The sequence below is a fragment of the Cetorhinus maximus genome, unplaced genomic scaffold, assembly GCF_964194155.1.
Source record: "Cetorhinus maximus unplaced genomic scaffold, sCetMax3.hap1.1 HAP1_SCAFFOLD_135, whole genome shotgun sequence".
Taxonomy (NCBI): Eukaryota; Metazoa; Chordata; class Chondrichthyes; order Lamniformes; family Cetorhinidae; genus Cetorhinus; species Cetorhinus maximus.
Window position 1 is genome coordinate 55,071 of NW_027596133.1, and position 26,188 is coordinate 81,258.

The 26,188-nt window shown below is 44.5% G+C and overlaps 1 protein-coding gene across 1 annotated transcript in view; it reads right to left on the reverse strand.

Annotated features, from left to right (window-relative positions):
• Positions 1–26,188, reverse strand: part of LOC144672871 (SCO-spondin-like) — a 152,167-nt gene that overhangs the window by 16,481 nt on the left and 109,498 nt on the right. The window contains exon 10 of the mRNA XM_078534861.1: positions 16,392–16,452. Coding sequence (XP_078390987.1) covers positions 16,392–16,452 — 61 coding nt within the window. The remainder of the gene's footprint in view (positions 1–16,391; positions 16,453–26,188) is intronic.

The following is a 26,188-nucleotide window of genomic DNA, read 5'->3' on the forward strand; positions in this document are numbered from 1 at the left end:
CTGGAGGGTTATGGACTGGGTGCAGGTCAATGGGACTAGCGGAATAATATTTCGGCATAGACTAGAAGGGCCGAATGGCCTGTTTTTCTGTGCTGTAGTGTTCTATGGTTCTACGGTTCTAAGAGCCCAGGCGGCCTTCGCATTTATCATGAAATCTCATCCACGGGTGGGATGATGTTTCACAGAATCACAGAATCACAGAATCACACAGTGCAGAAGAGGCCCTTCGGCCCATTGAGTCTGCATCAACACATGAGAAACACCTGACCTACCTACCTAATCCCATTTATCAGCACTTGGCCCATAGCCTTGAATGTTTTGACGTGCCAAGTGCTCATCCAGGTACTTTTTATAGGATGTGAGGCAACCCGCCTCCACCACCCTCCCAGGCAGCGCATTCCAGACCGTCACCACCCTCTGGGTAAAAAAGTTTTTTCTCACATCCCCCCTAAACCTCCTGCCCCTCACCTTGAACTTACGTCCCCTTGTGACTGACCCTTCAACTAAGGGGAACAGCTGCTCCCTATCCATTCTGTCTATGCCCCTCATAATCTTGTACACCTCGATGAGGTCGCCCCTCAGTCTTCCCTGCTCCAACGAAAACAACCCAAGTCTATCCAATCTCTCTTCATAACTTAAATGTTTCATCCCAGGCAACATCCTGGTGAATCTCCTCTGCACCCCCTCCAGTGCAATCACATCCTTCCTATAATGTGGCGACCAAAACTACACACAGTACTCCAGCTGTAGCCTCACCAAGGTTCTATACAACTCCAACATGACCTTCCTACTTTTGTAATCAATGCCTTGATTGATAAAGGCTAGTGTCCCATATGCCTTTTTCACCACCCCACTAACATGCCCCTCTGCCTTCAGAGATCTATGGGCACACACGCCAAGGTCTCTTTGTTCCTCAGAACTTTCTAGTGTCATGCCGTTCATTGAATACTTCCTTGTCAAATTACTCCTTCCAAAGTGTATCACCTCACACATTTCAGGCTTAAATTCCATCTGCCACTTATCTGCCCATTTGACCATCCTGTCTATATCTTCCTGTAGCCCAAGACACTCAGCTTCACTGTTAACCATCCGGTCAATCTTTGTGTCATCCGCAAACTTACTTATCCTACCCCCCACATAGTCATCTATGTCTTTTATATAAATGACGAATAATAGGGGACCCAGCACAGATCCCTGTGGTACACCACTGGACATTGGCTTTCAGTCACTAAAACATCCTTCTGTCATCATCCTCTGTCTCCTACAACTAAGCCAATTTTGAATCCACCTGATCAAATTACCCTGTATTCCATGTGCATTTGCCTTCTGTATAAGTCTCCCATGTGGGAACTTGTCAATGGCTTTGCTGAAATCCATATAAACTACATCAACTGCACTACCCTCATCTACACACCTGGTCACCTCCTCAAAAAATTCAATCAAATTTGTTAGGCATGACCTCCCTCTGACAAAGCCATGCTGACTATCCCTGATCAAACCTTGCCTCTCCAAGTGGAGATAGATTCTCTCCTTCAGAACTTTCTCCAATATTTTCCCTACCACTGACATGAGATTCACTGGCCTGTAGTTCCCTGGCTTATCTCTACAACCCTTCTTAAATAGCGGAACCACATTAGCTGTTCTCCAGTCCTCTGGCACCTCTCCTGTGGCCAGAGAGGAATTAAAAATTTGGGTCAGAGCCTCTGCGATCTCCTCCCTTGTCTCCCTCAGCAGTCTGGGACACAAATCATCCGGACCTGGAGATTTGTCCACTTTTAAGTCTGCCAACACCTCCAATAACTTGTCACTCCCTATGTCAATTTGCTTAAGAACCTCGCAGTCTCTCTCCCTGAGTTCGGTACCTTCATTCTCATTCTCTTGGGTGAAGATGGATGTGAATTATTCATTCAACACTCGACAGATGTCCTCTGGCTCCACCCATAGATTGCCCCCTTGGTCCCTTATGGGCCCTGCTCTTTCCCTGGTTATCCTTTTCCCATTGATATACTTATAGAATTTCTTGAGATTTTGCCTACTTTTACCAGCCAGAGCTTTCTCATATTCCCTCTTTGCTCTCCTAATTGCTTTCTTAAGCTCCACCCTGCACTTTCTGTATTCCACTAATGCCTCCGCTGATTTGCTTCCAATGTACCTGCTAAAAGCCTCTCTTTTCCTTCTCATCGTAACCTGAATATCTCTGGCCATCCATGGTTCTCTGGGCTTGTTACTCGTTCCTATCACCCTAGAGGGAACATGTTGAGCCTGTCCCCTCCCCATTTCCTTTTTGAACACCCCCCACTGTTCCTCTGTAGATTTCCCCACAAGTAACTGTTCCCCGTCTAACTTGGCCAGGTCCCGCCTTATTTTACTAAAATCCACTCTCCCCCATGAAAGATTTATGAATGAAATAAATTTCTTAATTAAAATTCATTGACACGTCACATGCGGGAACATGTCTGAAATTTCTTTTTTGTTTATTTAAACTTTTCATAATGAAATCAAACTCCCTGAGGCAGTTCCGTGCCTCAAGGAGATTTCTGCGCTCATTTGCGCACAGACACCGACTCAGCCTCCTCCCCCCGCTTGCACAGGGAGCGCTCAGCTACGCGTCACGTTAGGCAGGCCTTAATTGGTCTGCCCGCACAAAATGGCAGCACAAAGCCAATCGTGGGCTGCGTGCCCGCTCCAGATCAGCCCCCCACCGACGGGGAGAAAATTCTCCCCCTGATTGTGTTATAATGAGATCAAAGGCCCATCGGGAAGAACAAAATAAACAAGATAAGCAGGCAGTTCAAAGGCAAGAAGAAGGTGTTGAAATCCAATTAGCCGGCACTGTATTTGATAACATTGTTCAGGAGGAGGGAATTCAGGACAGTTCAGTTGAAGTGTTTAACTCAAGGAGGTTAGTGGAGTTACAGAAAAATTATTTGCAATTAAAACAGTTATATCAGAAATCTTATTCAGAAACTGAAGCAAAATGTATTCCAGTGTATTATTATCTTCGAGGGAAAGTATTAATGAGAATTGATGGTCGGATTATGTCTCAGCAAATGAAAGCTGGAGGGAGGTGCATCAGATTGTTCTCCCATTAGGGTATAGAAATGAGATTCTGAGGATTGCTCATGAAATTCCAATGGGGGGACATTTAGGAATTAGGAAAACACGGGAAAAGATACAGGGGTTTTTTTTTTGGCCAGGATTGCATAGGGATGTAGTCAAATTCTGTACAGTCTGTCATATGTGTCAAATAACAGGAAAATCACAAGCAGTGATTAAGCCGATGCCTTTAATTCCAACACAAGCATTTGAAGAATCTTTTACCAGGGTCATGATTGATTGTCTAGGACCCCTCCCTAAGACCAAAAGCGGAAACCAGTGTTTATTGACAATAATGGATGTGTCTACCAGGTTTCCTGAAGTGACACCTTTAAGATTATGGAGGAGTTAATTAAATTTTTTACAAGATATGGTTTACCTAAGGAAATACAATCAGATCAGGGGTCAAATACGATGTCATAGCTGTTTAAGGAAGTAATGAACAGTTTGGGGATAAAACAGTTTAAGTCAACAGTTTATCATCCAGAGTCACAAGGAGCTTTGGAAAGATGGCATCAAACTTTAAAAACTGTGATAAGAGCACACTGTCAGGATTATCCACAGGATTGGGATACAGGAATTCCATTTTTGTTATTTGCTATTTGAGATGCTCCTAATGTATTTACTGGTTTTATCCCCTTTGAACTAGTTTATGGTCATGAGGTAAGGGGACCACTGAAACTGATTCATGAGAAACTGGTGGGTCAAAATTCAGAAACTACTCTCCTGGACTACGTATCAAATTTCAGGGAAAGATTGGACAGAGCATGTGAGCTGTCTAGGGAACATTTAAAGATGTCACAGCAAGTGATGAAATTGAAAGCAGCTAACAAGGCTAACATTCACAGTTATGTTTCTGGAGAGAAAGTCTTGTTACCAGTGCGAGGGGATTCCTTAAATGCAAAATTTAGTGGTCCTTAACAGGATTGCAAAGAAATTGAGTGAAGTAAATTATTTAATAAATACTCCAGATAGAAGAAAGGAGCAGAGAGTGTGTCATGTAAATACTCTTAAAAAGTACTTTGACAGGGAAGAGGAACAAAAAGGGGTGTTAGTGATGGTGGATGATGAGAAAGACGTAGAAGTGCAGGATTCTGAAATTGATTTTCCTCTAATCACATTGAATAATGAGGGGGTGCTTGAAAATTTAAATGAAATATTGAGTTACAGTCCAAGCAAGTGTCAAAGTGATTTGGAAAAGCTATTGCAGTCACACAAACCTATTTGTGGAAATAAGTTGGGAAAGACACATTTAGCTTTACATGATGTATGTAATAGAAATATCATCTTCGGTGAGGCAACAATCTTATAGATTAAATCCGGCAAAGTTATCATAAGTACAAAAAGAAATTGATTTCATGCTTCAAAATGATATCATTGAGTCTAGTTGCTGTAACTGGAGTTTGCCTCGTGTACAGGTACCGAAACCGGATGGAACAAAGACTGTGTGTGGACTATCGAGAGGTGAATGCGGTGACAAAAGCGGATTTATATCCCATACCACGGTTGGAGGATTGCATTGAGAAAGTGAGACAATCAAAATTTATCACAAAGATTGACTTGCTAAAAGGATATTGGCAGGTACCGTTGTCAGAGAGAGCAAAGGTGATATTGGCTTTTGTAACACCAAGTGGACTAGATCAGTTTAAAGTCATGCCATGTGGTATGAAAAATGCACCTGCGACATTTCAAAGACTGACAAACAAAGCCGTGGTGTGCTCCTCGTGCTCCATGTGGGAAGCCGGGAACATTTCCAGTGCCCGGGACCAGCATGTGTGCAGGAAGTGTGTCCAGCTGCAGCTCCTGGAAGCTCGGGTTTCAGAGCTGGAACGGCGGCTGGGGACACTGTGGAGCATCCGCGAGTCTGAGAGCATCGTGGATAGCACGTTTAGAGAGGTGGTCACATTGCAGATACAGGGACTTGAGGAAGGAAGGGAATGGGTGACCACCAGGCAGTCCAAGAGAAACAAGCAGGTAGTTCAGGAGTCCCCTGGGGTCCCACTCGCAAATCGGTATTCCATTTTGGAGGCTGATGAGGGTGCTGGTTCCTCCAGGGAGTGCAGACAGAGCCAAGCTCCGGGCACCACAAGCAGCCTGTCTGTACAGGAGGGGAGGAAGAGAGGAAGAGCAATAGTAATAGGGGATTTTATAGTCAGGGGAACAGATAGGCGCTACTGTGGCCATCAACGTGACTCCAGGATGGTGTGTTGCCTCCCTGGTGCCAGGGTCCGGGATGTCACTGAACGGCTGCAGGGCATCCTGAAGGGGGAGGGTGATAAGGCAGAGGTCATGGTACATGTTGGTACCAGTGACATAGGTAGAAAGAGGGAATGAATTCAGGGAGTTAGGCAGTAAACTAAAAAGCAAGACCTCTCGGGTTGTGATCTCTGGATTACTCCCAGTGCCACGTGCTAGCGAGCTCAGAAATAGGAGAATAGCACAGATGAATATGTGGCTAAAGAGTTGGTGCAGGAGGGAGGGTTTTAGATTCCTGGATCACTGGGACCGTTTCTGGGGAAGGTGGGGCTTGTACAAGTGGGACGGTCTACATCTGAACCAGAGCGGGAATAAAATCCTTGCGGGCCGATTTGCTAGTGCTGTTGGGAGGAGTTTAAACTAATTCAGCAGGAGGAGGGGACACAGAATGTTAGCAGAATAAGGACATATCATAATACAGTAAAACAATCAAGTCAGAGGGAGTACAGCTGCATTAAGTTTCAAGGGGGTAAGGCAAGGTTGGATGGCCTCTACTTTAATTGAGTATTACAGGTAAAACGGATGTGTTAAGGGTGAGGATTAACACGTGGAATTGTGATATAGTAGCCATCACTGAGACGTGGTTGAGGGAGGGGCAGGATTGGCAGCTCAACATTCCAGGATGTAGTCAGTGGGAAATTGAGGAGCAAATATGTGCACAATTTGTGGAGGTGTGTAAAAACAAAAACAATAGAGTAATTATATTAGGTGATTTCAACTTTCCCAACATTAATTGGGATAGACATAGTGTTAAGGGCTTGGATGGAGTGGATTTCTTGAAATGTGTACAGGACGACTTTTTAGGTCAATATGTAGAGGGTCCAACAAGGGACGGTGCATTGCTGGACCTAATTCTGGGGAATGAAGCCGGACAGGTGGCTGAGGTGGTGGTGGGGGAGCATTTTCGTGGTAGCGGCCACAACATGGTACAGTTTAAAACAAAAACCAAAATACCTTGAAAAACTCAGCAGGTCTGATAGCTTCTGCAGAGAGGAACACAGTTAACGTTTCGAGTCCGAATGACTCTCCATCAGAACTAAGGAAAATAGGAAAGAGGTGAAATATAAGCTGGTTTAAGGGGGGGTGGGACAAGAAGAGCTGGATAGAGGGCCAGTGATAGGTGGAGATAACCAAAAGATGTCATAGACAAAAAGACAAAGAGGTGTTGAAGGTGGTGATATTAGCTAAGATATGTGCTAATGGTGATATTAAGGGTAGAAAGCAGGACGAGCAAGATACAGATAGCCCTAGTGGGGGTGGGGTGGGGTGGGGGGGATTGAAATAGGCTAAAAGGTAGAGATAAAACAATGGATGGAAATACATTTAAAAATAATGGAAATAGGTGGGAAAAGAAAAATATATATAAATTATTGGAAAAAGGGGGATCGGAAAGGGGGTGGGGATGGAGAAAAGAGTTCATGATCTAAAGTTGTTGAACTCCATATTCAGTCCGGGAGGCTGTAAAGTGCCTAGTCGGAAGATGAGGTGCTATTCCTCCAGTTTGCATTGAGCTTCACTGGAACAATGTAGCAGGCTTAAGACAGACATGTGGGCATGAGAACAGGGTGGAGTATTGAAATGGCAAGCGACAGGGAGGTCTGGGTCATGCATGCGGACAGACTGAAGGTGTTCTGCAAAGCGGTCACCCAGTCTGCGTTTGGTCTCTCCACTGTAGTGGAAACCGCATTGGGAGCAGTGAATGCAGTAGACTAAATTGAGGGAAGTGCAAGTGAAGTGCTGCTTCACTTGAAAGGAGTGTTTGGGCCCTTGGACGGTGAGGAGGGGGGAAGTAAAGGGGCAGGTGTTGCACCTTCTGCGGTTGCATGGGAAGGTGCCGTGGGAGGGGGTTGAGGTGTAGGGGGTGATGGAGGTGTGGACCAGGGTGTCCCGGAGGGAACGATCCCTGCGGAATGCCGCCGGCGGGGTGAAGGGAAGATGTGTTTGGTGGTAGCATTTTGGTGGCATTCCACAGGGATCATTCAATATAGACCGGAGCCACCAAAATGCTACCACTGGCCACGGGGAGGTGCCAGAGGACTGGAGAACAGCTAATGTGGTTCTGCTAATTAAGAAGGGTTGTAGAGATAAGCCAGGGAACTATAGACCAGTGAGTCTCACGTAAGTGGTAGGGAAACTATTGGAGAAAATTCTGAAGGAGAGAATCTATCTCCACTTGGAGAGGCAAGGTTTGATCAGGGATAGTCAGCATGGCTTTGTCAGAGGGAGGTCATGCCTAACAAATTTGATTGAATTTTTTGAGAAGGTGACCAGATGTGTAGAAACATAGAAACTAGGAGCAGGAGTAGGCCATTCGGCCCTTCGATCCTGCTCCGCCATTCATTATGATAATGGCTGATCATCCAACTCAATAGCCTGCTCCCACTTTCTCCCCATATCCTTTCATCCCTTTCGCACCAAGAGCATTTTCTAACTCCTTCTTGAAAACATACAATGTTTTGGTCTCAACTACTTTCTGTGGTAACGAATTCCACAGGCTCACCACTCTCTGGGTGAAGAAATTTCTCCTCATCTCAGTCCTAAATGGTCTACCCCGTATCCTCAGACTGTGACCCCTGGTTCTGGACTCCCCCACCATCGGGAACATCCTTCCTGCATCTATCCTGTCTAGTCCTGTTAGAACTTTATAGGTTTCTATGAGATCCCTCCTCATTCTTCTGAACTCCAGCGAATATAATGCTAATCGACTCAATCTCTCCTCATATGTCAGTCCTGCCATCCCAGGAATCAGTCTGGTAAACCTTCGCTGCACTCCCTCTATAGCAAGAACATCCTTCCTCAGATAAGGAGAGCAAAACTGCACACAATATTCCAGGTGTGGTCTCACCAAGGCCCTGTACAATTGCAGCAAGACATCCCTGTTTTTGTATTTGAATCCTCTGGCTATGAAGGCCAACATACCATTTGCCTCCTTTACTGCCTGCTGCACCTGCATGCTTAACTTCAGTGACTGGTGCACAAGGACACCCAGGTCTCGTTGCACATTCCAGATGAAGGTAATGCAGTTGATTTAGTTCATATGGATTTCAGCAAAGCCTTTGACAAGGTCCCACATGGGAGACTTATAAAGAAGGCAAATGCACATGGGATACAGAGAAATTTGATTAGGTGGATTAAAAATTGGCTTAGTTGTGGCAGACAGAGGGTGATGACAGAAGGATGCTTTAGTGACTGGAAGCCAGTGTCCAGTGGTGTCCCACAGGGATCTGTGCTGGGTCCCTTATTATTCGTCATTTTTATAAATGACATAGATGGCTATGTGGGGGGTAGGATTAGTAAGTTTGCGGAAGACTCAAAGATTGGCTAGGTGGTTAACAGTGAGGTTGAGTGTCTTGGGCTACAGGAAGATATAGACAGGATGGTCAAATGGGTAGATAAGTGGCAGATGGAATTTAACCCTGAAAAGTGTGAGGTCTTCTTCTTCTTATCGTGTCCACGGACAGTCTATACATGGCCCAGCCAGAACTGGACACATTTTTGCGCCTTGAACCCCATCTGAAGCCCTCATCGCCTTGTGGAAAGACCAGCTCGCCAGTCTCGAACAACCCCCAGCGATGGAAATTCGACCGGATGAAAGCCTTCCCCCAAGAGCTAATTGCAACTGGGCAACCTAGAAGTGCCTTAACAGACTTAGGACTGGTGTAGGTCATTCAAAGATGTCACGAAGCAAATGGGGATATACAACCTGCCCGACAACTTGTGAATGTGGAACTGAGCCACAGACTATGCAACATCTCCTGCGATGTCTATCGCTAGAGGAACCCTGCACTGTTGCAGATCTTGCCAAATTCAACAAGTGTGAGGTGAAACACTATGGAAGGAGTAATTTGACAAGGAAGTATTCAATGAACGGCATGACACTAGGAAGTTCTGAGGAACAAAGGGACCTTGGCGTGTGTGTCCATAGATCTCTGAAGGCAGAGGGGCATGTTAGTGGGTGGTGAAAAAGGCATATGGGACACTTGCCTTTATCAATCGAGGCATAGATTACAAAAGTAGGGAGGTCATGTTGGAGTTGTATAGAACCTTGGTGAGGCCACAGCTGGAATACTGTGTGCAGTTCTGGTCACCACATTATAGGAAGGATGTGATTGCACTGGAGGGGGTGCAGAGGAAATTCACCAGGATGTTGCCTGGGATGAAACATTTAAGTTATGAAGAGAGGTTGGATAGACTTGGGTTGTTTTCGTTGGAGCAGAGAAGACTAAGAGGTGACCTCTTAGTGGGATACGGACCCCGGAAGTGCAAAATGTTTTAGTTTGATAGGCAATATGATCGGCACAGGCTTGGAGGGCTGAAGGGCCTGTTCCTGTGCTGTACTTTTCTTTGTTCTTTGTTCTTTGACATGATCGAGGTGCACAAGATAATGGGGGGCATGGACAGGGTGGATGGGGAGCAGCTGTTCCCCTTAGTTGAAGGGTCAGTCACAAGGGGGCATAAGTTCAAGGTGAGGGGCAGGAGGTTTAGGGGGGATGTGAAGAAAAACTTTTTTGCCCAGAAGGTGGTGACGGTCTGGAATGCACTGCCTGGGAGGGTGGTGGAGGCTGGTTGCCTCACATCCTTTAAAAAGTATCTGGATGAGCACTTGGCACGTCATAACATTGAAGGCTATGGGCCAAGTGCTGGTAAATGAGATTAGGTAGGTAGGTCAGGTGATTCTCACATGTCGGTGCAGACTCGATGGGCCGAAGGGCCTCTTCTGCACTGTGTGATTCTGTGATTCTGTGAAAGTGATTGCGGGTCTAAGCAATTGTGCGGTCTATATTGATGATCTAATTGTTTTCAGTCAGACATGGGAGGAGTATCTTTGAAGAATTATTTACTCGACTACAAGAAGCTAATTTGGTGATGAACTTGGCTAAAAGTGAATTTGAAAAAGTGCAAGTTACGTATCTAGGCCATACCATTGGACATGGTACATTAATGCTAAAATGCTAAAAGGTTAGTTAAGGTAAAAGTGGGACCTATCAGAGATGAAGATGGAAACTTGTGTGTAGATGCAGAGGCTGTGGGAAGGGTTTTGAATAAATATTTTGTCGCCGTGTTTACAAAGGAAAGGGGGGCTGTAGATATAGTCATCCAGGAGGAACACTGCGAGATATTGGACGGGATAGTCATAAAGAGAGAGGAAGTACTCGAAGGGTTGAAATCCTTGAAAGTTGATAAGTCATCAGGGCCAGATGGATTGTTTCTGAGGCTGCTGAAGGAAGTCAGGGAGGAGATAGCAGATGCTCTGAGGATGATTTTCCAAACTTCACTAGATACAGGGGAGGTACCGGAGGACTGGAGAAATGCAAACGTAGTTCCATTGTTTAAAAAGGGATCAAAGCAAATGCCAAACAATTATAGGCCAGTTAGTGTTACATCTGTGGTGAGCAAATTAGTAGAATCAATCCTGAGAGATAGGATTAACTGTCATGTGGAAAGGCATGGACTAGTCAGGGATGGTCAGCATGGATTTGTTAAAGGAAGGTCTTTCCTCACAAATTTGATTGAATTCTTTGAGGAAGTGACAAGAAGGGTTGATGAAGGTAGTGCAGTGGATGTGTGCACATGGATTTTAGCAAGGCATTTGACAAGGTCCCACATGGCAGGTTAGTCAGGAAAGTAAAAACCCATGGGATTCAGGGTAATGTGGCAAACTAGATAAAAGGTTGGCTTTGTAACAGGAAACAAAGGGTAATGGTCGATGGATGTCCTTGCGAATGGAAAGTTGTCTCAAGTGGTGTTCCATAGGGCTCAGTGTTGGGACCCTTGCTGTTTGTGTTATATATTAACGATTTGGACGTGAACGTGGGGGGCACGATTGGGAAATCTGCAGATGACACAAAGATTGGCTGAGTAGTGGATAGTGTAGAGGATAGACATAATCTCCAAAACGATATAGATGGGTTGGTGGAGTGGGCGGTAAAGTGGCAGATGGATTTTAACATAGAGAAGTGTGTGATCATACATTTAGGGAGGTCAAACAGTTACAGGGATTACATAATAAATGGGAATATACTAAGAGGGGTAGATGAAGTGCAAGATCTTGGTGTACAAGCACACAGATCCCTGAAGGCAGCAGTTCAAGTAGACAAGGTTGTAAAGAAGGCAAATGGAATGCTCTCCTTCATTGGCAGAGGTATAGAATATAAGAGTAAGGATATAATGTTGGAATTGTATAAAACACTGGTGAGGCCACAACTGGAGTATTGTGTGCAGTTCTGGTCACCACATTACAGGAAGGATGTAATAGCTCTGGAGAGAGTGCAGAGGAGGTTTACAAGAATGTTTCCAGGGCTAGAAAAGTGTAGCTACGAGGAGAGATTGGATCGGTTGGGATTATTTTCCTTAGATCAAAGAAGGCTGAGAGGTGACTTGATTGAGGTGTACAAAACTATGAGGGGAATAGATAGAGTGGACAGGATAAAATTGTTTCTCTTGGTGGAGAATTGTAGAACCAGGGCACATAGATTCAGGATAAATGGCAGAAGGTGCAGGGGGGACATGAGGAAGAACTTTTTTACGCAGAGGGTAGTGGGTGTCTGGAATTCGCTGCCCCAGTTGGTGGTAGAGGCAGAAACTTTAAACTCTTTTAAAAAGTACCTGGATCTGCACCTAAAGTGCTGTAAGCTGCAGGGCTATGGGCCAGGTGCAGGAAGGTGGGATTAGAAAGGGCACTTGGATGTCCACGGGCTGGCATGGACAAGATGGACCGAATGGCCTTCTTCTGTGCTGTAACTTTTCTATGGTTCTATGGTTCTCTGGTAAGGTGGCTCTGAAAGATGTGAAAGTCAAGGCTATCGTGGATTTCCCAGTGCCTACAACAAAATGAGAAGTTTTGAGATTTCGGGGCATGAGTGGGTTTTACCGGAAATTTGTACCGAATTTTAGCCAAGTGGTTGCTCCACTGACTGAACTATTAAAAAGGAACAAGAAGTTTCAATGGACACTGGAGTATCAGAAGTCATTTAATAGTTTGAATTTGTATTAACTATGACCCTAGTACCCAATTATGCCAAGCAATTCAAGTTGGCCATTGACGCAAGCGATATAGACATTGGGACTGTTACAAGAAGATGAGACTGGAATTGAAAAACCAATAGGATATTTTTCATGGAAGCTGAATGTACAACAGAGAAGATATTCAACAATCAAAACAGAGACTTTGGGTTTAGTGTTAGCATTGCAGCATTTTGAAATTTATGTTGCAAACAATTCATCAGAAACAATCGTTTATACAGACCATAATCCTTTGAAGCTTTTGGACAAATTTCGAGACAAAAGCGCAAGGGTTTCAGATGGAGTCTACAGACTGTATATATATTGCTAGAAGAGAAAATCTGTTTGCAGGTGTATTATCAAGAGTTTGAAACTTAAATGAAAATGGGACTTTAAAAAAAACCTTGGGCACTGAACTGGAGTGATTTCTGTTGCTACCAAGGACTTGTATATGTATATATATATATATATTTATGTTAATGTATACATCTAGTAATGTAACAGTGTAATAAGTGTAGGAGATGGTGTGAGATGGGTTATTAAAATAAAGCCGTCTTTTAGAATTATAAATGGTTCATTTTTCGATAAGAAGGGGGATGTCATGAAGCTATTAATGTAGATAATATTTTGGAAAATATATTATTTTTAAATAGAGGTTTAGTCTGTGGGTGTGTCTTAATTGTATTAAAGCCAGTTAGTCTGGGTGCTTTGTTGGGTATTAGTTTTGATATGTAAGAGAGTTGGCTGCATTTGCATTTTTTGAATAGAGCATTCAAGAAGTGGGGTGAAAACTTGACACCTTTCTAGCAGAAACCAAGCAATATGTTTATATTACTAATAAAATTCGTATGAAGGGGGTTTCATTGTTAAAAGGTGAAGTTCAAAGAGGCTGGTGAGACAATGAGAATTTGAATTCAATCAGTGGTGGTAGGTATAACTTCAGTAGTTTTCGGGTGTGCAGGGCAGAGGCAATGTGAGATCAAAAGGCAGCTGTGAGCCTCCAACTGGCTCCACAGTGAAAAGAACCTCATTCTGAATTTGTAAGATGAAACTGCTTTGCCTGGTGTTTGGTTAAGACTATGGGTTGTTGTTGTCTTAATGGAGATTAGTTTTGGAATTTGTTAAAAGTTCTGATAGTAGTAATTTGAAGCCATGTGTATATATATTTTAACCTGTGTAAATTAATAAAATGTTTCATTTAGTTTAATATAAAACCTCGAGAACTGGTGGTCTGATACCTGAATTTAGAGTTGCATCTCAAACATAACACTTCAAATTATAGCAACATAAACATAAATAGTTGGAAAAACTCAGCAGGTCTGACAGCATCTGTGGAGAGGAAGACAGAGTTAATATTTTGAGTCCATATGACTCTTCAGATCGGACTCGAAACGTTAACTGTGTTCCTCTCCACAGATGCTGCCAGACCTGCTGAGTTTTTCCAACTATTTTTGTTTTTGTTTCGGATTTCCAGCATCCGCAGTATTTTGCTTTTAACTTAAAATTATAGGTTTTGACAGTTGTTTAAAGTTTCCCTCTGGGATTTTTAAAAATAGCTCCGCTTTACCAACTGCATCGGTCATAACAACAATTGTGGCTGATCTTTGGCTTCAACTCACAGAGCCATAGAGTCATAGAGGTCTCCAGCACAGAAAAAGGCCCTTCAGCCCATCGAGTCTGCACCGGTCAAACAAATACCTAACTATTCTAATCCCATTTTCCAGCACTAGGCCTATAGCCTTGTATGCCATGGCATCGCAAGTGCACATCCAAATACTTCTTAAATGTTATGAGGGTTTCTGCCTCTACCATCCTTTCAGGCAGTGAGTTCCAGATTCCCACCACCCTCTGGGTGAAAAAATTCTTCCTCACATCCCCTCTAAACCTCCTGCCCTTTACCTTAAATCTATGCCCCCTGGTTATTGATCCCTCCACCAAGGGGAAAAGTTCCTTCCTGTCTACCCTATCTATGCCCCTCATAATTTTATACACTTCAATCATGTCCCCCCTCAATCTCCTCTGCTCCAGGGAAAATAACCCCAGTCTATCCAATCTCTCCTCATAACTAAAACTCTCCAGCCCAGGCAACATCCTAGTAAATCTCCTCTGCACTCTCTCTAGTGCAATCACATCCTTCCTATAATGCGGATTCCAGGACTGCACGCAATACTCTAGCTGTGGCCTAACCAGCATTTTATACAGTTCCAGCATAACCTCCCTGCTCTTATATTCTATGCGTCGGCTAATAAAGGCAAGTATCCCACGTACCTTCTTAACCACCTTATCTACCTGTCCCACTACCTTTAGGGACCGGTTGACATGCACACCAAGGTCTCTCTGATCCTTGGTACTTCCCAGGGTCCTACCATTCATCATGTATTCCCGTGCCTTGTTTGTCCTGCCCAAGTGCATCACCTCACACTTATTCGGATTAAATTACATTTTCCACTGATCAGCCCATCTGACCAGCCCGTCTATATCCTCCTGTAATCTAAGGCTATCCTCCTCACTAGTTACCACTCCACCAATTTTCGTGTCATCCGCCAACACTCCTACATTCAAGTCTAAATCGTTTATATATACCACAAACAGGAAGGGACTCAACACCGATCTCTGAGGAACTCCACTGGACACAGGCATCCAGTCACAAAAACACCCCTCGACCATCGCCCTCTGCTTCCTGCCACTCAACTAATTCTGGATCCAATTTGCTAAATTGCCTTGGATCCCATGGGCTCTTACCTTCGTTATCAGTCTCCCATACGGGACTTTATCAAAAGCCTTGCTGAAGTCCAAGTAGATTACATCAATTTCATTGCCCTCATCTACACACCTGGTCACCTCTTTGAAAAATTCAATCAAATTGGTCAGATATGACCTCCCCTTAACAAAACCATGCTGACTGTCCTTAATTAATCCCTGCCTCTCCAAGTGTAGATTAATTCTGTCCCTCAGAATTGCTTCCAATAGTTTCCCCACCACTGAGGTTAGACTGACTGGCCTGTAGTTCCCTGGTTTATCCCTGCCTCCCTTCTTGAATAATGGTACCACATTGGCTGTCTTCTAGTCCTCTGGCACCTCTCCTGTGGCCAGAAAGGTATTGAAAATTATTGCCAGCGCCCCTGCTATCTCCTCCCTTGCCTGGGATACATTTCATCCGGGCCTAGAGATTTATCTACTTTTAAGCCTGCCAGGCCACTTCGAACCTCCTCCCTTTCTATGCTAATTTCTTTAATTATATCACAGTCCTTCTGCCTGATTTCCATACCCACGTTGTCCCTCTCACCCCACTTCATTGTCGTTCCCATGTCCATTGATTTCCTGAGGGACGAAATCTGTCTATCTCAATCTGAAATATATTTAATGATGGAGCATCCACAACCCTCATTGGAAGAGAATTCCTGAGGCTCACAACACTCTTAGTGAGGAAATTTCTCCCCATCTCAGTCCTAAATGCTCAACCCCTTACCCTGACAGTGAGCCCCTGTGTTCCAGATTCCCCAACCAGGGCAAACAACCTCTCAGTGTCTACCATGTCCAGCCCCTTCAGAATCTTGTAAGTGTCAATGAAATCACCTCTCATTCTGCTAAACTCCAGAGAACATAGCCCAAATTTTACTCAGCCTTTCATCAGAGGACAACCCCCTCATCCCAGGGACCAATCTAGTGAACCTTCACTGTACCACCTCCAATGTAAGTACATTCTTCCTTACTGTTGCCTTAACAAAAGTGTAACTTAGAGTTTGATTGGTTAAGGGATTTAGAAGTTATCATAATAGTAATTTGTAGATCTACGTATGTATTTAAAATCATTTCTCTTATTAATAAATGTTAATCTAGTTTTGTTAAATTTATAAGACTTCGTGGTCTTATTACTACTGAATTTAATATACGCATTGTGAAATTTATACAAACTGCAAAATGAGTTGTTTCAAGTTTCCCTTTGGGATTTGAACAACTTAATATTTACCATCGACTGTGCCATAACAATTGGCTACACAGTTTAACCGGGGAATAAAGTGTCCACTTTAACTTACCAATAAGTTCCTTTCTGCAGACAGGGCAACATTTCCCAGGGTCTTCAACTTTTACAAAACCCTGCAATTGATGAAAAAGAATGTATTTCACTAGAAACACAAATTATATTAAATACTTCAAAACAAATAATAGAGAGAGCCATAGGTTCATAGGTAATTCAGCCCATCATGTTAGTGGTGGCTTTTTGCTGGAATGATCATAATGGAATGTCATTGTCCCATGCTCTTTGAATAGTTTTATGTCTTGCTTTGCTTCAAGTGTTTCTGTGCGTAGGAGACAATGATACAGACAGATTTAAGGGACTAAGTAACCGATTGTTGTTCCTGTGTAACAGCAACAGGAAGAAAAGGATTTTTGGCTCATCTACCCTCCAATTCACACTGTGGTTAGGAACATTTCAATTAACACAAAATCCCATAATTCCTCATGATGTATTCTTGGCTGAGACCCCAGGGTCAATTTCAATGGGGTGAGAACAGACCTGGCCCAGGTAAATTGGAATCAAACCAGAGTGGCGGGGGATGGGAACCTGAGCAGGGAGATACAAGAGAGGAAAACAAAGAAAGAAATGAAAGACAGAAAAAGTAGAAAACAAAAGTGGAAGGCAGAGGAAACAAGGGCTGGCAGCAAATAGGGCCATAGTACAAAAAATGTGTAAAAACGTTAAAAAAACAAGTCTAAAATGCACTGTATCTGAATGAATAGAGCATTCGCAAAAAGGTACATGAATTAGCAATGCAAATAGATGTAAACGGGTACGCATGATTTCAATTTCGGAGACATGGCTGCAGGGTGTCCAAGACTGGGAACTGAATATCCAAGATGCTCGATGTTTAGGACAGACAGACAAAAAGGAAAAGGAGGTGGGTGGTATTGTTAGTTAAGGATGAAATCAGTGTGATTGTGAGAGAGGATATTGGCTCAGAAAATCTAGATGTAGAATCAGTCTGGGTGGAGCTAAGAAGCAACAAAGGGCAGAAAACATTAGTGGGAGTTGTCTATAGGCCTCCAAACAGCAGTGATAAGGTAGGGGACGGCATTAAACAGGAAATTAGAGATGCATGTAACAAGGGTGCTACAGTAATCATGGGTGACTTTAATCTACATATAGACTGGGCAAACCAAATTAGCAATAATACTGTGGAGGATGAATTCCTGGAGTGTGTATGAGATGGTTTTTTAGATCAGTATGTGGAGGAACTGACTAGGGAACAGGTTATCCTAGGTTTGGTATTGTACAATGAGAAGGGTTTAATTAATAATCTTGTTGTGCGGGGTCCTTTAGGGAACAGTGACCATAACATGATAGAATTCTTCATTAGGATGGAAAGTGAAGTAGTCCGATCTGAAACTCGGGCCCTAAATCTTAACAAAGGAAACTATGAAGTTATTAGGCGTGAGTTGGCTAACATAAGGTTGGGGAACTTTATTAAAAGGCATGATGGTGGACAGGCAATGGGCTGGTATTTAAGGAACTAACGTATGCATTGCAATAGTTATACATTGCTTTCTATGCAAAGACACAACAGGAAAAGCAGCCCAACCGTGGCTAACAAATGAAATTAAGGATAGTATTAGATCTAAAGAGGAGCCATATAAAGTTGCTAGAAAAAGTAGCAAGCCTGAGGATTGGGAGCAGTTTAGAATTCAGCAAAGGAGGACCAAGAGATTGATTAAGAGGGGAAAATTAGAGTATGATATTAAACTTGTAAGGAACATAGAAGCAGATAGTAAAAGCTTCTATAAGTATGTAAAAAGAAAAAGGTTAGTGAAGACAAATGTAGGTCCCTTACAGTCTGAAATGGGAGAATTTATAATGGAGAACAAGGAAATGGCAGAGCAATTAAACAACTACTTTAGTTCTGTCTTCATGGAGGAAGACACAAATATCTCGCCAGAATTATTAGGGGACCAAGGGTGTAGTGAGAAGGAGAAATTGAAGGAAATTAGTATTACCAAAAAAATAGTGCTGGAGAAATTAATGGGACTGAAAGCCAATAAATCCCCAGGGCCTGATAATCTACATCCCAGGGCACTAAAGGAGGTGACCATGGAAATAGTGGATGTGTTGTTTGTCATCTTCCAAAATTCTGTAGATTCTGGAACAGTCCCAGCAGATTGGAGGGTGGAAAATGTCACCCCACTGTTTAAAAAAGGAGGTAGGGAGAAAACAGCGAATTACAGACTGGTTAGCCTGACATCAGTAGTAGGGAAAATGCTAGAGTTGATTATAAAGGATGTGATAACAGGACATTTATAAAATAAAAATGGGATTAGACAAAGTCAACATGGATTTATGAAGGAAAATCATGTTTGACAAACCTATTGGAGTTTCTTGAGGACGTAACTAGCAGAATAGATAAGGGAGAACCAGTGGATGTGGTGTATTTGGATTTTCAGAAAGCTTTTGATAAAGTCCCACATAAGAGCTTAGTGTGTAAAATTAAAGCACATGGGATTGGGGGTAATATATTGACATGGATTGAGAATTGGTTAGCAGACAGGAAACAGAGAGTAGGAATAAATGGATTTTTTTTGGAGTGGCAGGCAGTGACTAGTGAGGTACCCACAGGGATCAGTACTTGGGCCCCACCTATTCACAATGATTTGGATGAGGGAACCAAATGTAATATTTCCAAGTTTGATGACGACATGAAACTTGGTGGGAATGTGAGCGATGAGGAGGATGTTAAGAGGCTTCAAGGCGATTTAGACAGGTTGAGTGAGTGGGCAAATACATGGTAGATGCAGTGTAATGTGGATAAGTGAAGTTATCCACTTTGAAGTAGAGTCATATGGACTCAAAACGTTAACTCTGTTTCTCTCTCCACAGATGCTGTTAGACCTGCTGAGTTTTTCCAGCATTTTCTGATTTTGTTTCAGATTTCCAGCATCCGCAGTATTTTGCTTTTATCTTAAGTAATCCACTTTGGATTACACACAGAATGGCACAGTATTATTTAAATGGTGATAGATTGGGAAATGTTGATGTACAAAGGGACCTGGGTGTCCTTGTACACCAATCACTGAAAGCAAGCTTGCAGGTGCAGCAAACAATTAAGGAGGCAAATGGTATGTTGGCCTTCATTGTGAGAGGACTTGAGTACAGGAGCAAGGATGTCTTCCTGCAGATGTACAGGGCCTTGGTGAGACCACATCTGGAGTATTGTGTGCAGTTTTGGTCTCCTTACCTAAGAAAGGATATACTTGCCATAGAGGGAGTGCAGCGAAGGTTCACCAGACTGATTCCTGGGATGGCAGGATTGTCGTATGAGGAGAGATTGGGCCGACTAGGCCCTGTATTCACTGGAGTTTAGACAGAATGAGAGGGGACCTCATTGAAATGTATAAAATTCTGTCAGGGCTGGACAGACTGGATGCAGGGATGATGTTTCCTCTGGCTGGTGGAGTCTAGAACAAGGGGTCACAGTCTCAGGATATGGGGTGGGCCATTCAGGACTGAAGTAAAGAGAAACTTCTTCACTCAGAGGGTGGTGAACCTGTGGAATTCTCTACCACAGAGGCTGTGGGGGCCAAGTCACTGAATATATTTAAGAAGGAAATAGATAGATTTCTGGACTCTAAAGGCATCAAGGGGTATGGGGAGCCCGAGGGAGTACAGCGTTGAGATAGAAGATCAGCCATGATCATATTGAATGGTGGAGGAGGCTTGAAGGGCTGAAGGGCCGAATGGCCTACTCCTGCTCCTAGTTTGGGGGAGGCGATGGGGTAGTGGCATTGTCACTGGACTAGTAATCTAGAGACCCAGGGTAATGCTCTGGGGACCAGGGTTCAAATCCCACCACGGCAGATGGTGAAATTTGAATTCAATAAAAATCTGGAATTAAAAGTCTAATGATGACAATGAAATGATTGTTGTAAAAACCCATCTGGTTCACAAATGTCCTTTAGGGAAGGAAATCTGCCATCCTTACCTAGTCTGGTCTACATGTGACTCCAGACCCACAGCAATGTGGTTGACTTTTAAAATGCCCTCTGAACAAGGGCAATTAGGGATGGGTAATAAATGCTGGCCTAGCCAGTGATGCCCACATCCATTAATGAATTAAAATAAAGTTTTATATGTAAAGATTGGGATGCAAAACTGTAATAGAACAATCACCGGCCTTTAAAGAAATGCTTCAGGCTAAAAATTGATAAAGAGGAGGCATGATACTTAAAAGTTGATAAGTCATCAGGACTGGATGGAATGCATGTTAGGAAACTGAGGGGAGGCGGAAATTGCAGAGATACTAGCCATGGTTTTCCAATGCTCCTTCGATGCTAGAGAACTGGGAAACTGCAAACGTTACATAAGAATAAGCCCAGTGACTACAGCCCTGTTTGTTTAACCTCATTAGTGGGGAAGCTTTTAGAAATGATCATTCAGGAGGGAGCTGGGTGTATATGTGCATAAACATTGAAGGTTGTAGGACGGGTGGAGAGAGCAGTTAATAAAGCATATAGTATCCTGGGCTTTATTAATAGGGGCATAGAGTACAAGAGCAGGGAGGTTTTGGGAGATTTTTTTATTCATTTACAGGACATGGACTTCGCTGATTAGGGCAGCATTTATTGCCCATCCTTAATTGCCCTTGAGAAGGTGGCAGTGAGCTGCCTTCTTGAACATTGCAGTCTCTATAGTGCAGGTACACCCACAGTGCTGTTAGGGAGGGAGTTCCAGGAGTCCTTCTAGATGGTAGTGGTAGTGGGTTTGGAAGGTGCTGTCTAAGGAGCCTTGGTGAATTCCTGCAGTACATCTTGTAGATGGTACACACTGCTGCTACTGTGCGTCGGTGGTGGAGGGAGTGAATGTTTGTGGATGTGGTGCCAATCAAGCGGCTGCTTTGTCCTGGATGGTGTCCAGCTTCTTGAGTGTTGTGGGAGCTGTACTCATCCGGGCAAGTGGAGAGTATTCCATCACATTCCTGACTTGTGCCTTGTAGATGGTGGACAGGCTTTGGGGAGTCAGGAGGTGAGGGCTTATAATTATAATGCAGATTAATTAAAATTGCATCCCTTTTTCTGGAAGTGGGAAATGCAGCCTGCCATTGATGGGTGGAGTAGACGATCCCACCATATTGTCTGCTCACACCCACCATGACACTATTTTTTCATTTGCTGATGGGATGGATGTCACTGGCTAGGCCAGCACTTATTGCTCATCCCTAACTTCCCTTGTTACAGGGCAGTTAAGCATCAACTACATTGCTGTGGGTCTGGAGTCACACGTAGGCCAGACCAGGTAAGGATGGCAGATTTCCTTCCCTAAAGGACATTAGTGAACCAGATGGGTTTTTACAACAATTGGCAATGGTTTCATCATCAAATTTAATTTTCACCATCTGCCATGGTGGGATTTGAATCAAGGTCCCCAAAGAATTCCCCTGGGTCTTTGGAATATTAGCCAAGTGAGAATACCACGATGCCTCTCCACACCAACAGGGATGGGAAATTCCGCTCACAATCACTGGATTAATTTCCACTAACAGGTCTTCTACCTCCCTTCCCCCAAGTGCACAGGGAGAGTTCGATGCTGGAGACTGAGCTTATCCTCACTAGTGTCACAATGGGTAGATGGTCATCTGAGGTAGAATGAGGGTGGGATGGGGAGTGAGTGTAGAACGGTGAGCGAGGGCGGGGTAGGTAGTGAGGGTGGGATGGGGAGTGAATGTGGTACAGAGAGTGAGGGTGGGATGGGGAGTGAGGGTAGAACGGTGAGTGAGGGTGGGGTAGGGTAGTGAGGGTGGGATGGGGAGTGAGGGTAGAACGGTGAGCGAGGGCGGGGTAGGGAGTGAGGGTGGGATGGGGAGTGAGGGTGGGATGGGGAGTGAGGGTAGAACGGTGAGCGAGGGCGGGGTAGGGAGTGAGGGTGGGATCGGCAGTGAGGGTGGGATGGGGAGTGAGGGTAGAACAGTGAGCGAGGGCGGGGTAGGGAGTGAGGGTAGGATGGGGAGTGAGGGTAGAATGGTGAGCGAGGGCGGGGTAGGGAGTGAGGGTGGGATGGGGAGGATATTGCTGTCGGTGTGTGGGGGTGGACACTGTCACATGAGGGATCTTGTTTAAGTAATTTTTCAGTTCATTTATTTCAAATTTGAACTATCAATTTAATCTCAGGGAGATTCCTGTGCTCGTTTGCGTGCATGTCCACGTTAAATGGTGGCGTGCAGCCAATTGTTGGCGGCGATCAGCTCCACACCCGCCCCCATCTGCCCCCGTCCAGCTCACCTGACACAGGTAAGTTTCTGGCCCAGATTTTGGGTAAGAGATACAGGGGGAATGTGAGGAAGAACATTTTTACACCGTGAGTGATGATGATCTGGAACTCGCTGTCTATGAAGGCGGTGGAAGTGAGAATGAAGAAGAGTTTCAAAAGGAAATTGAATGGGCATTTGAGGGAAATAAAGAGATAGAGCAGTTCATCAAGGCGGCTAAACAGCATTTTCTCAGGAGCAATTAGGGATGGTGCTCTTAGCCCAAGAGCAGTCACTATCACTAGATAAAAAGTACCTGTAAAACTAATGGGACTAAAGGCTAACAAGTCCCCTGGACCTGATGGCCTGCATCCATAAAAGAGGTAGCTGCACAGAATCACAGTGCAGAAGAGGCCTTTCAGCCCATCGAGTCCACACCGACACGTGAGAAACACCTGACCTACCTACCTAATCCCATTTACCAGCACATGGCCCATAGCCTTGAATGTTATGACGTGCCAAGTACTCATCCAGGTACTTTTTAAAGGATGTGAGGCAACCCACCTCTACCACCCTCCCAGGCAGTGCATTCCAGACCGTCACCACCCTCTGAGTAAAAAAGTTTTTCCTCACATCCCCCCTAAACCTCCTGCCCCTCATCTTTAACTTATGTCCCCTTGTGACTGACCCTTCAACTAAGGGGAACAGCTGCTCCCCATCCACCCTGTCCATGCCCCTCATAATCTTGTACACCTCGATCAGGTCGCCCCTCAGCCTTCTCTGCTCCAACGAAAACAACTCAAGTCTATCCAATCTTTCTTCATAACTTAAATGTTTCATCCCAGGCAACATCCTGGTGAATCTCCTCTGCACCCCCTCCAGTGCAATCACATCCTTCCTATAATGTGGCGACCAGAACTGCACACAGTACTCCAGCTGTGGCCTCACCAAGGTTCTACACAACTCCAACATGACCTCCTTACTTATGTAATCTATGCCTCAATTGATAAAGGCAAGTGTCCCATATGCCTTTTTCACCACCCCACTAACATGCCCCTCCGCCTTCAGAAATCTATGGACACACATGCCAAGGTCCCTTTGTTCCTCAGAACTTCCTAGTGTCATGCCATTCATTGAATACTTCCTTGTCAAATTACTCCTTCCAAAGTGTATCACCTCACACTTTTCAGGGTTAAATTTCATCTGCCACTTACCTGCCCATTTGATCATCCTGTCTATATCTTCCTGTAGCCCAAGACACTCAACTTCACTGTTAACCACCCAGCCAATCTTTGTGTCGTCCACAAATTTACTAATCCTACCCCCTACATAGTCGTCTATGTTCTTTATATAAATGACGAATAATAGGGGACTCAGCACAGATCCCTGTAGTACGCCACTGGACACTGGCTTCCAGTCACTAAAGCAACCTTCTCTCATCAACCCTCTGTCTCCTTCAACTAAGCCAATTTTGAATCCACCTTATCAAATTACCCTGTATCCCATGTGCATTTGCCTTCTTTATAAGTCTCCCATGTGGGACCTTGTCAAAGGCTTTGCTGAAATCCATATAAACTACATCAACTACACTACCCTCATCTGCACACCTGGTCACCTCCTCAAAAAATTCAATCAAATTTGTTAGGCATGACTTCCCTCTGACAAAGCCATGCTGACTATCCCTGATCAAACCTGGCCTCTCCAAGTAGAGATAGATTCTCTCCTGCAGAATTTTCTCCAATAGTTTCCCTACCACTGACGTGAGACTCACTGGCCTGTAGTTCCCTGGCTTATCTCTACAACCCTTCTTAAATAGCGGAACCACATTAGCTGTTCTCCAGTCCTCTGGCACCTCCCCCGTGGCCAGAGAGGAATTAAAAATTTGGGTCAGAGCCCCTGCGATCTCCTCCCTTGCCGCCCTCAGCAGTCTGGGACACAAATCATCCAGACCTGGAGATTTGTCCACTTTTCAGCCTGCTAACTGCAGAGATAGTGAATGCATTGGTTATAATTACAGAATTGTTACCGTGCAGAAGGAGGCTTGTGAATATTCCATCATTGAATACGTTTAAGGTTGGGATAGACAGATTTTTGGTCTCTCAGAGAATTAAAGGATATGGGAAGTGGGTGGGAAAATGGGGTTGAAGCCCAAGATCAGCCATGATCGTATTGAATGGTGGAGCAGGCTCGATGGGCCGTGTGGTCTCCTCCTGCTCCTATTTCTTGTGTTCTTGTGAGTCAACGGTTTTGAGGGGCAGACAGGAAATTGGAGTTTGAGACCATAATCAGATCAGCCATGATCTTAGCAAATGGCAAAGCAGGCTCAAGGGACCAAAAGGCCTACTCCTGCTCCTAAATCCTATATTCCTAAATTCAAAAGAAAAGAGGGGGAATGAGACTGGCAGGATTGCTTTTCAGAGATCTGGCATGGACTTGATCATTTTAATGGATTTGTTTTGTGACTTGGGGCAGAATTTAACGAGCGTTCAGGTGGCCTTCCCACTCGCTCCTGACCTGTCCTCAATATTACAGCACATGCTAACCTTTACCACAATGGATATCCCCAAGTGGCCAATTAACAGCCACTTCCTGCCCATCCCCAATTTTGAGGCCAACAGGAGGTCAGGGGCGGTAAGGGGAAGACCAGCAGGTTGCCCTGCTCAGGTGGGAAAGCTGTGGGGGGTAGGTGCAGGGGAGCTATGGGGTGCCTCTCTTGTGGTCCCCTTTATTGAGTGGGATCCCTCCTCCCCATGGTCTTTGCCCCCGCGACTGATTGTGCTCTCCCACCCACCCCCACCTCCCCAACCTATTCATCAAGACCCCCATCTCCTCTCCCCACCCCCCACCATGCCAAGGTCTCCCTCCCAATTCCACCACAACACACCCTGGCACTTACCTCCATGCTGGTTCCAGTCTGACTGGTAGGACAGCCTGTAGTCAGAGACAGCACTCCCAGTGGCACTGCCCGGGCTATAAAACTGTTATCCCATCTGAATGGCTGGCACAAAAACAGAATTACCTGGAAAAACTCAGCAGGTCTGGCAGCATCGGCGGAGAAGAAAAGAGTTGACGTTTCGAGTCCTCATGACCCTTCAATAGAATGGCTGGAGGTTCTGAGGTAGGACTTTCTCCCGAGTGAGAGGCAGAAGCCACATCTTGAGCCAATTAATGCTCCTTGGATTATTAAGTGGCTGAGGGGTAGCTGGCAACAGCAGGAATGCATTTCCTCTCCCCGACACCTGTTAAATTCTGCCTTTGTATTTATATAGAGTTTCAGACTCTCAAAGCACTTTGGAGCCAGTGATGTACTTCTGAAATGTAGTCACTGTAGTGTAGGAAATGCAGCAGGATAATTTACACACAGCAAACTCCCACAAACAGCAATGTGATAATGACTTGTTTATTGCAGGATAAACACTGGCTAGGACGCCAGGGGGAACCCCCTTAACTTCAAAACAGAGCCATGGGATCTTTTCCACCCACCCGAGCAGACAGATGGGGGCCTTGGTTTCAGGTCTCATCTGAAAGACGGCACCTCCAACAGTGCAGCACTCGCTCAGTGCTGCAATGGAGTGTCAGCCTTGATTTTTAACTGTCAATAC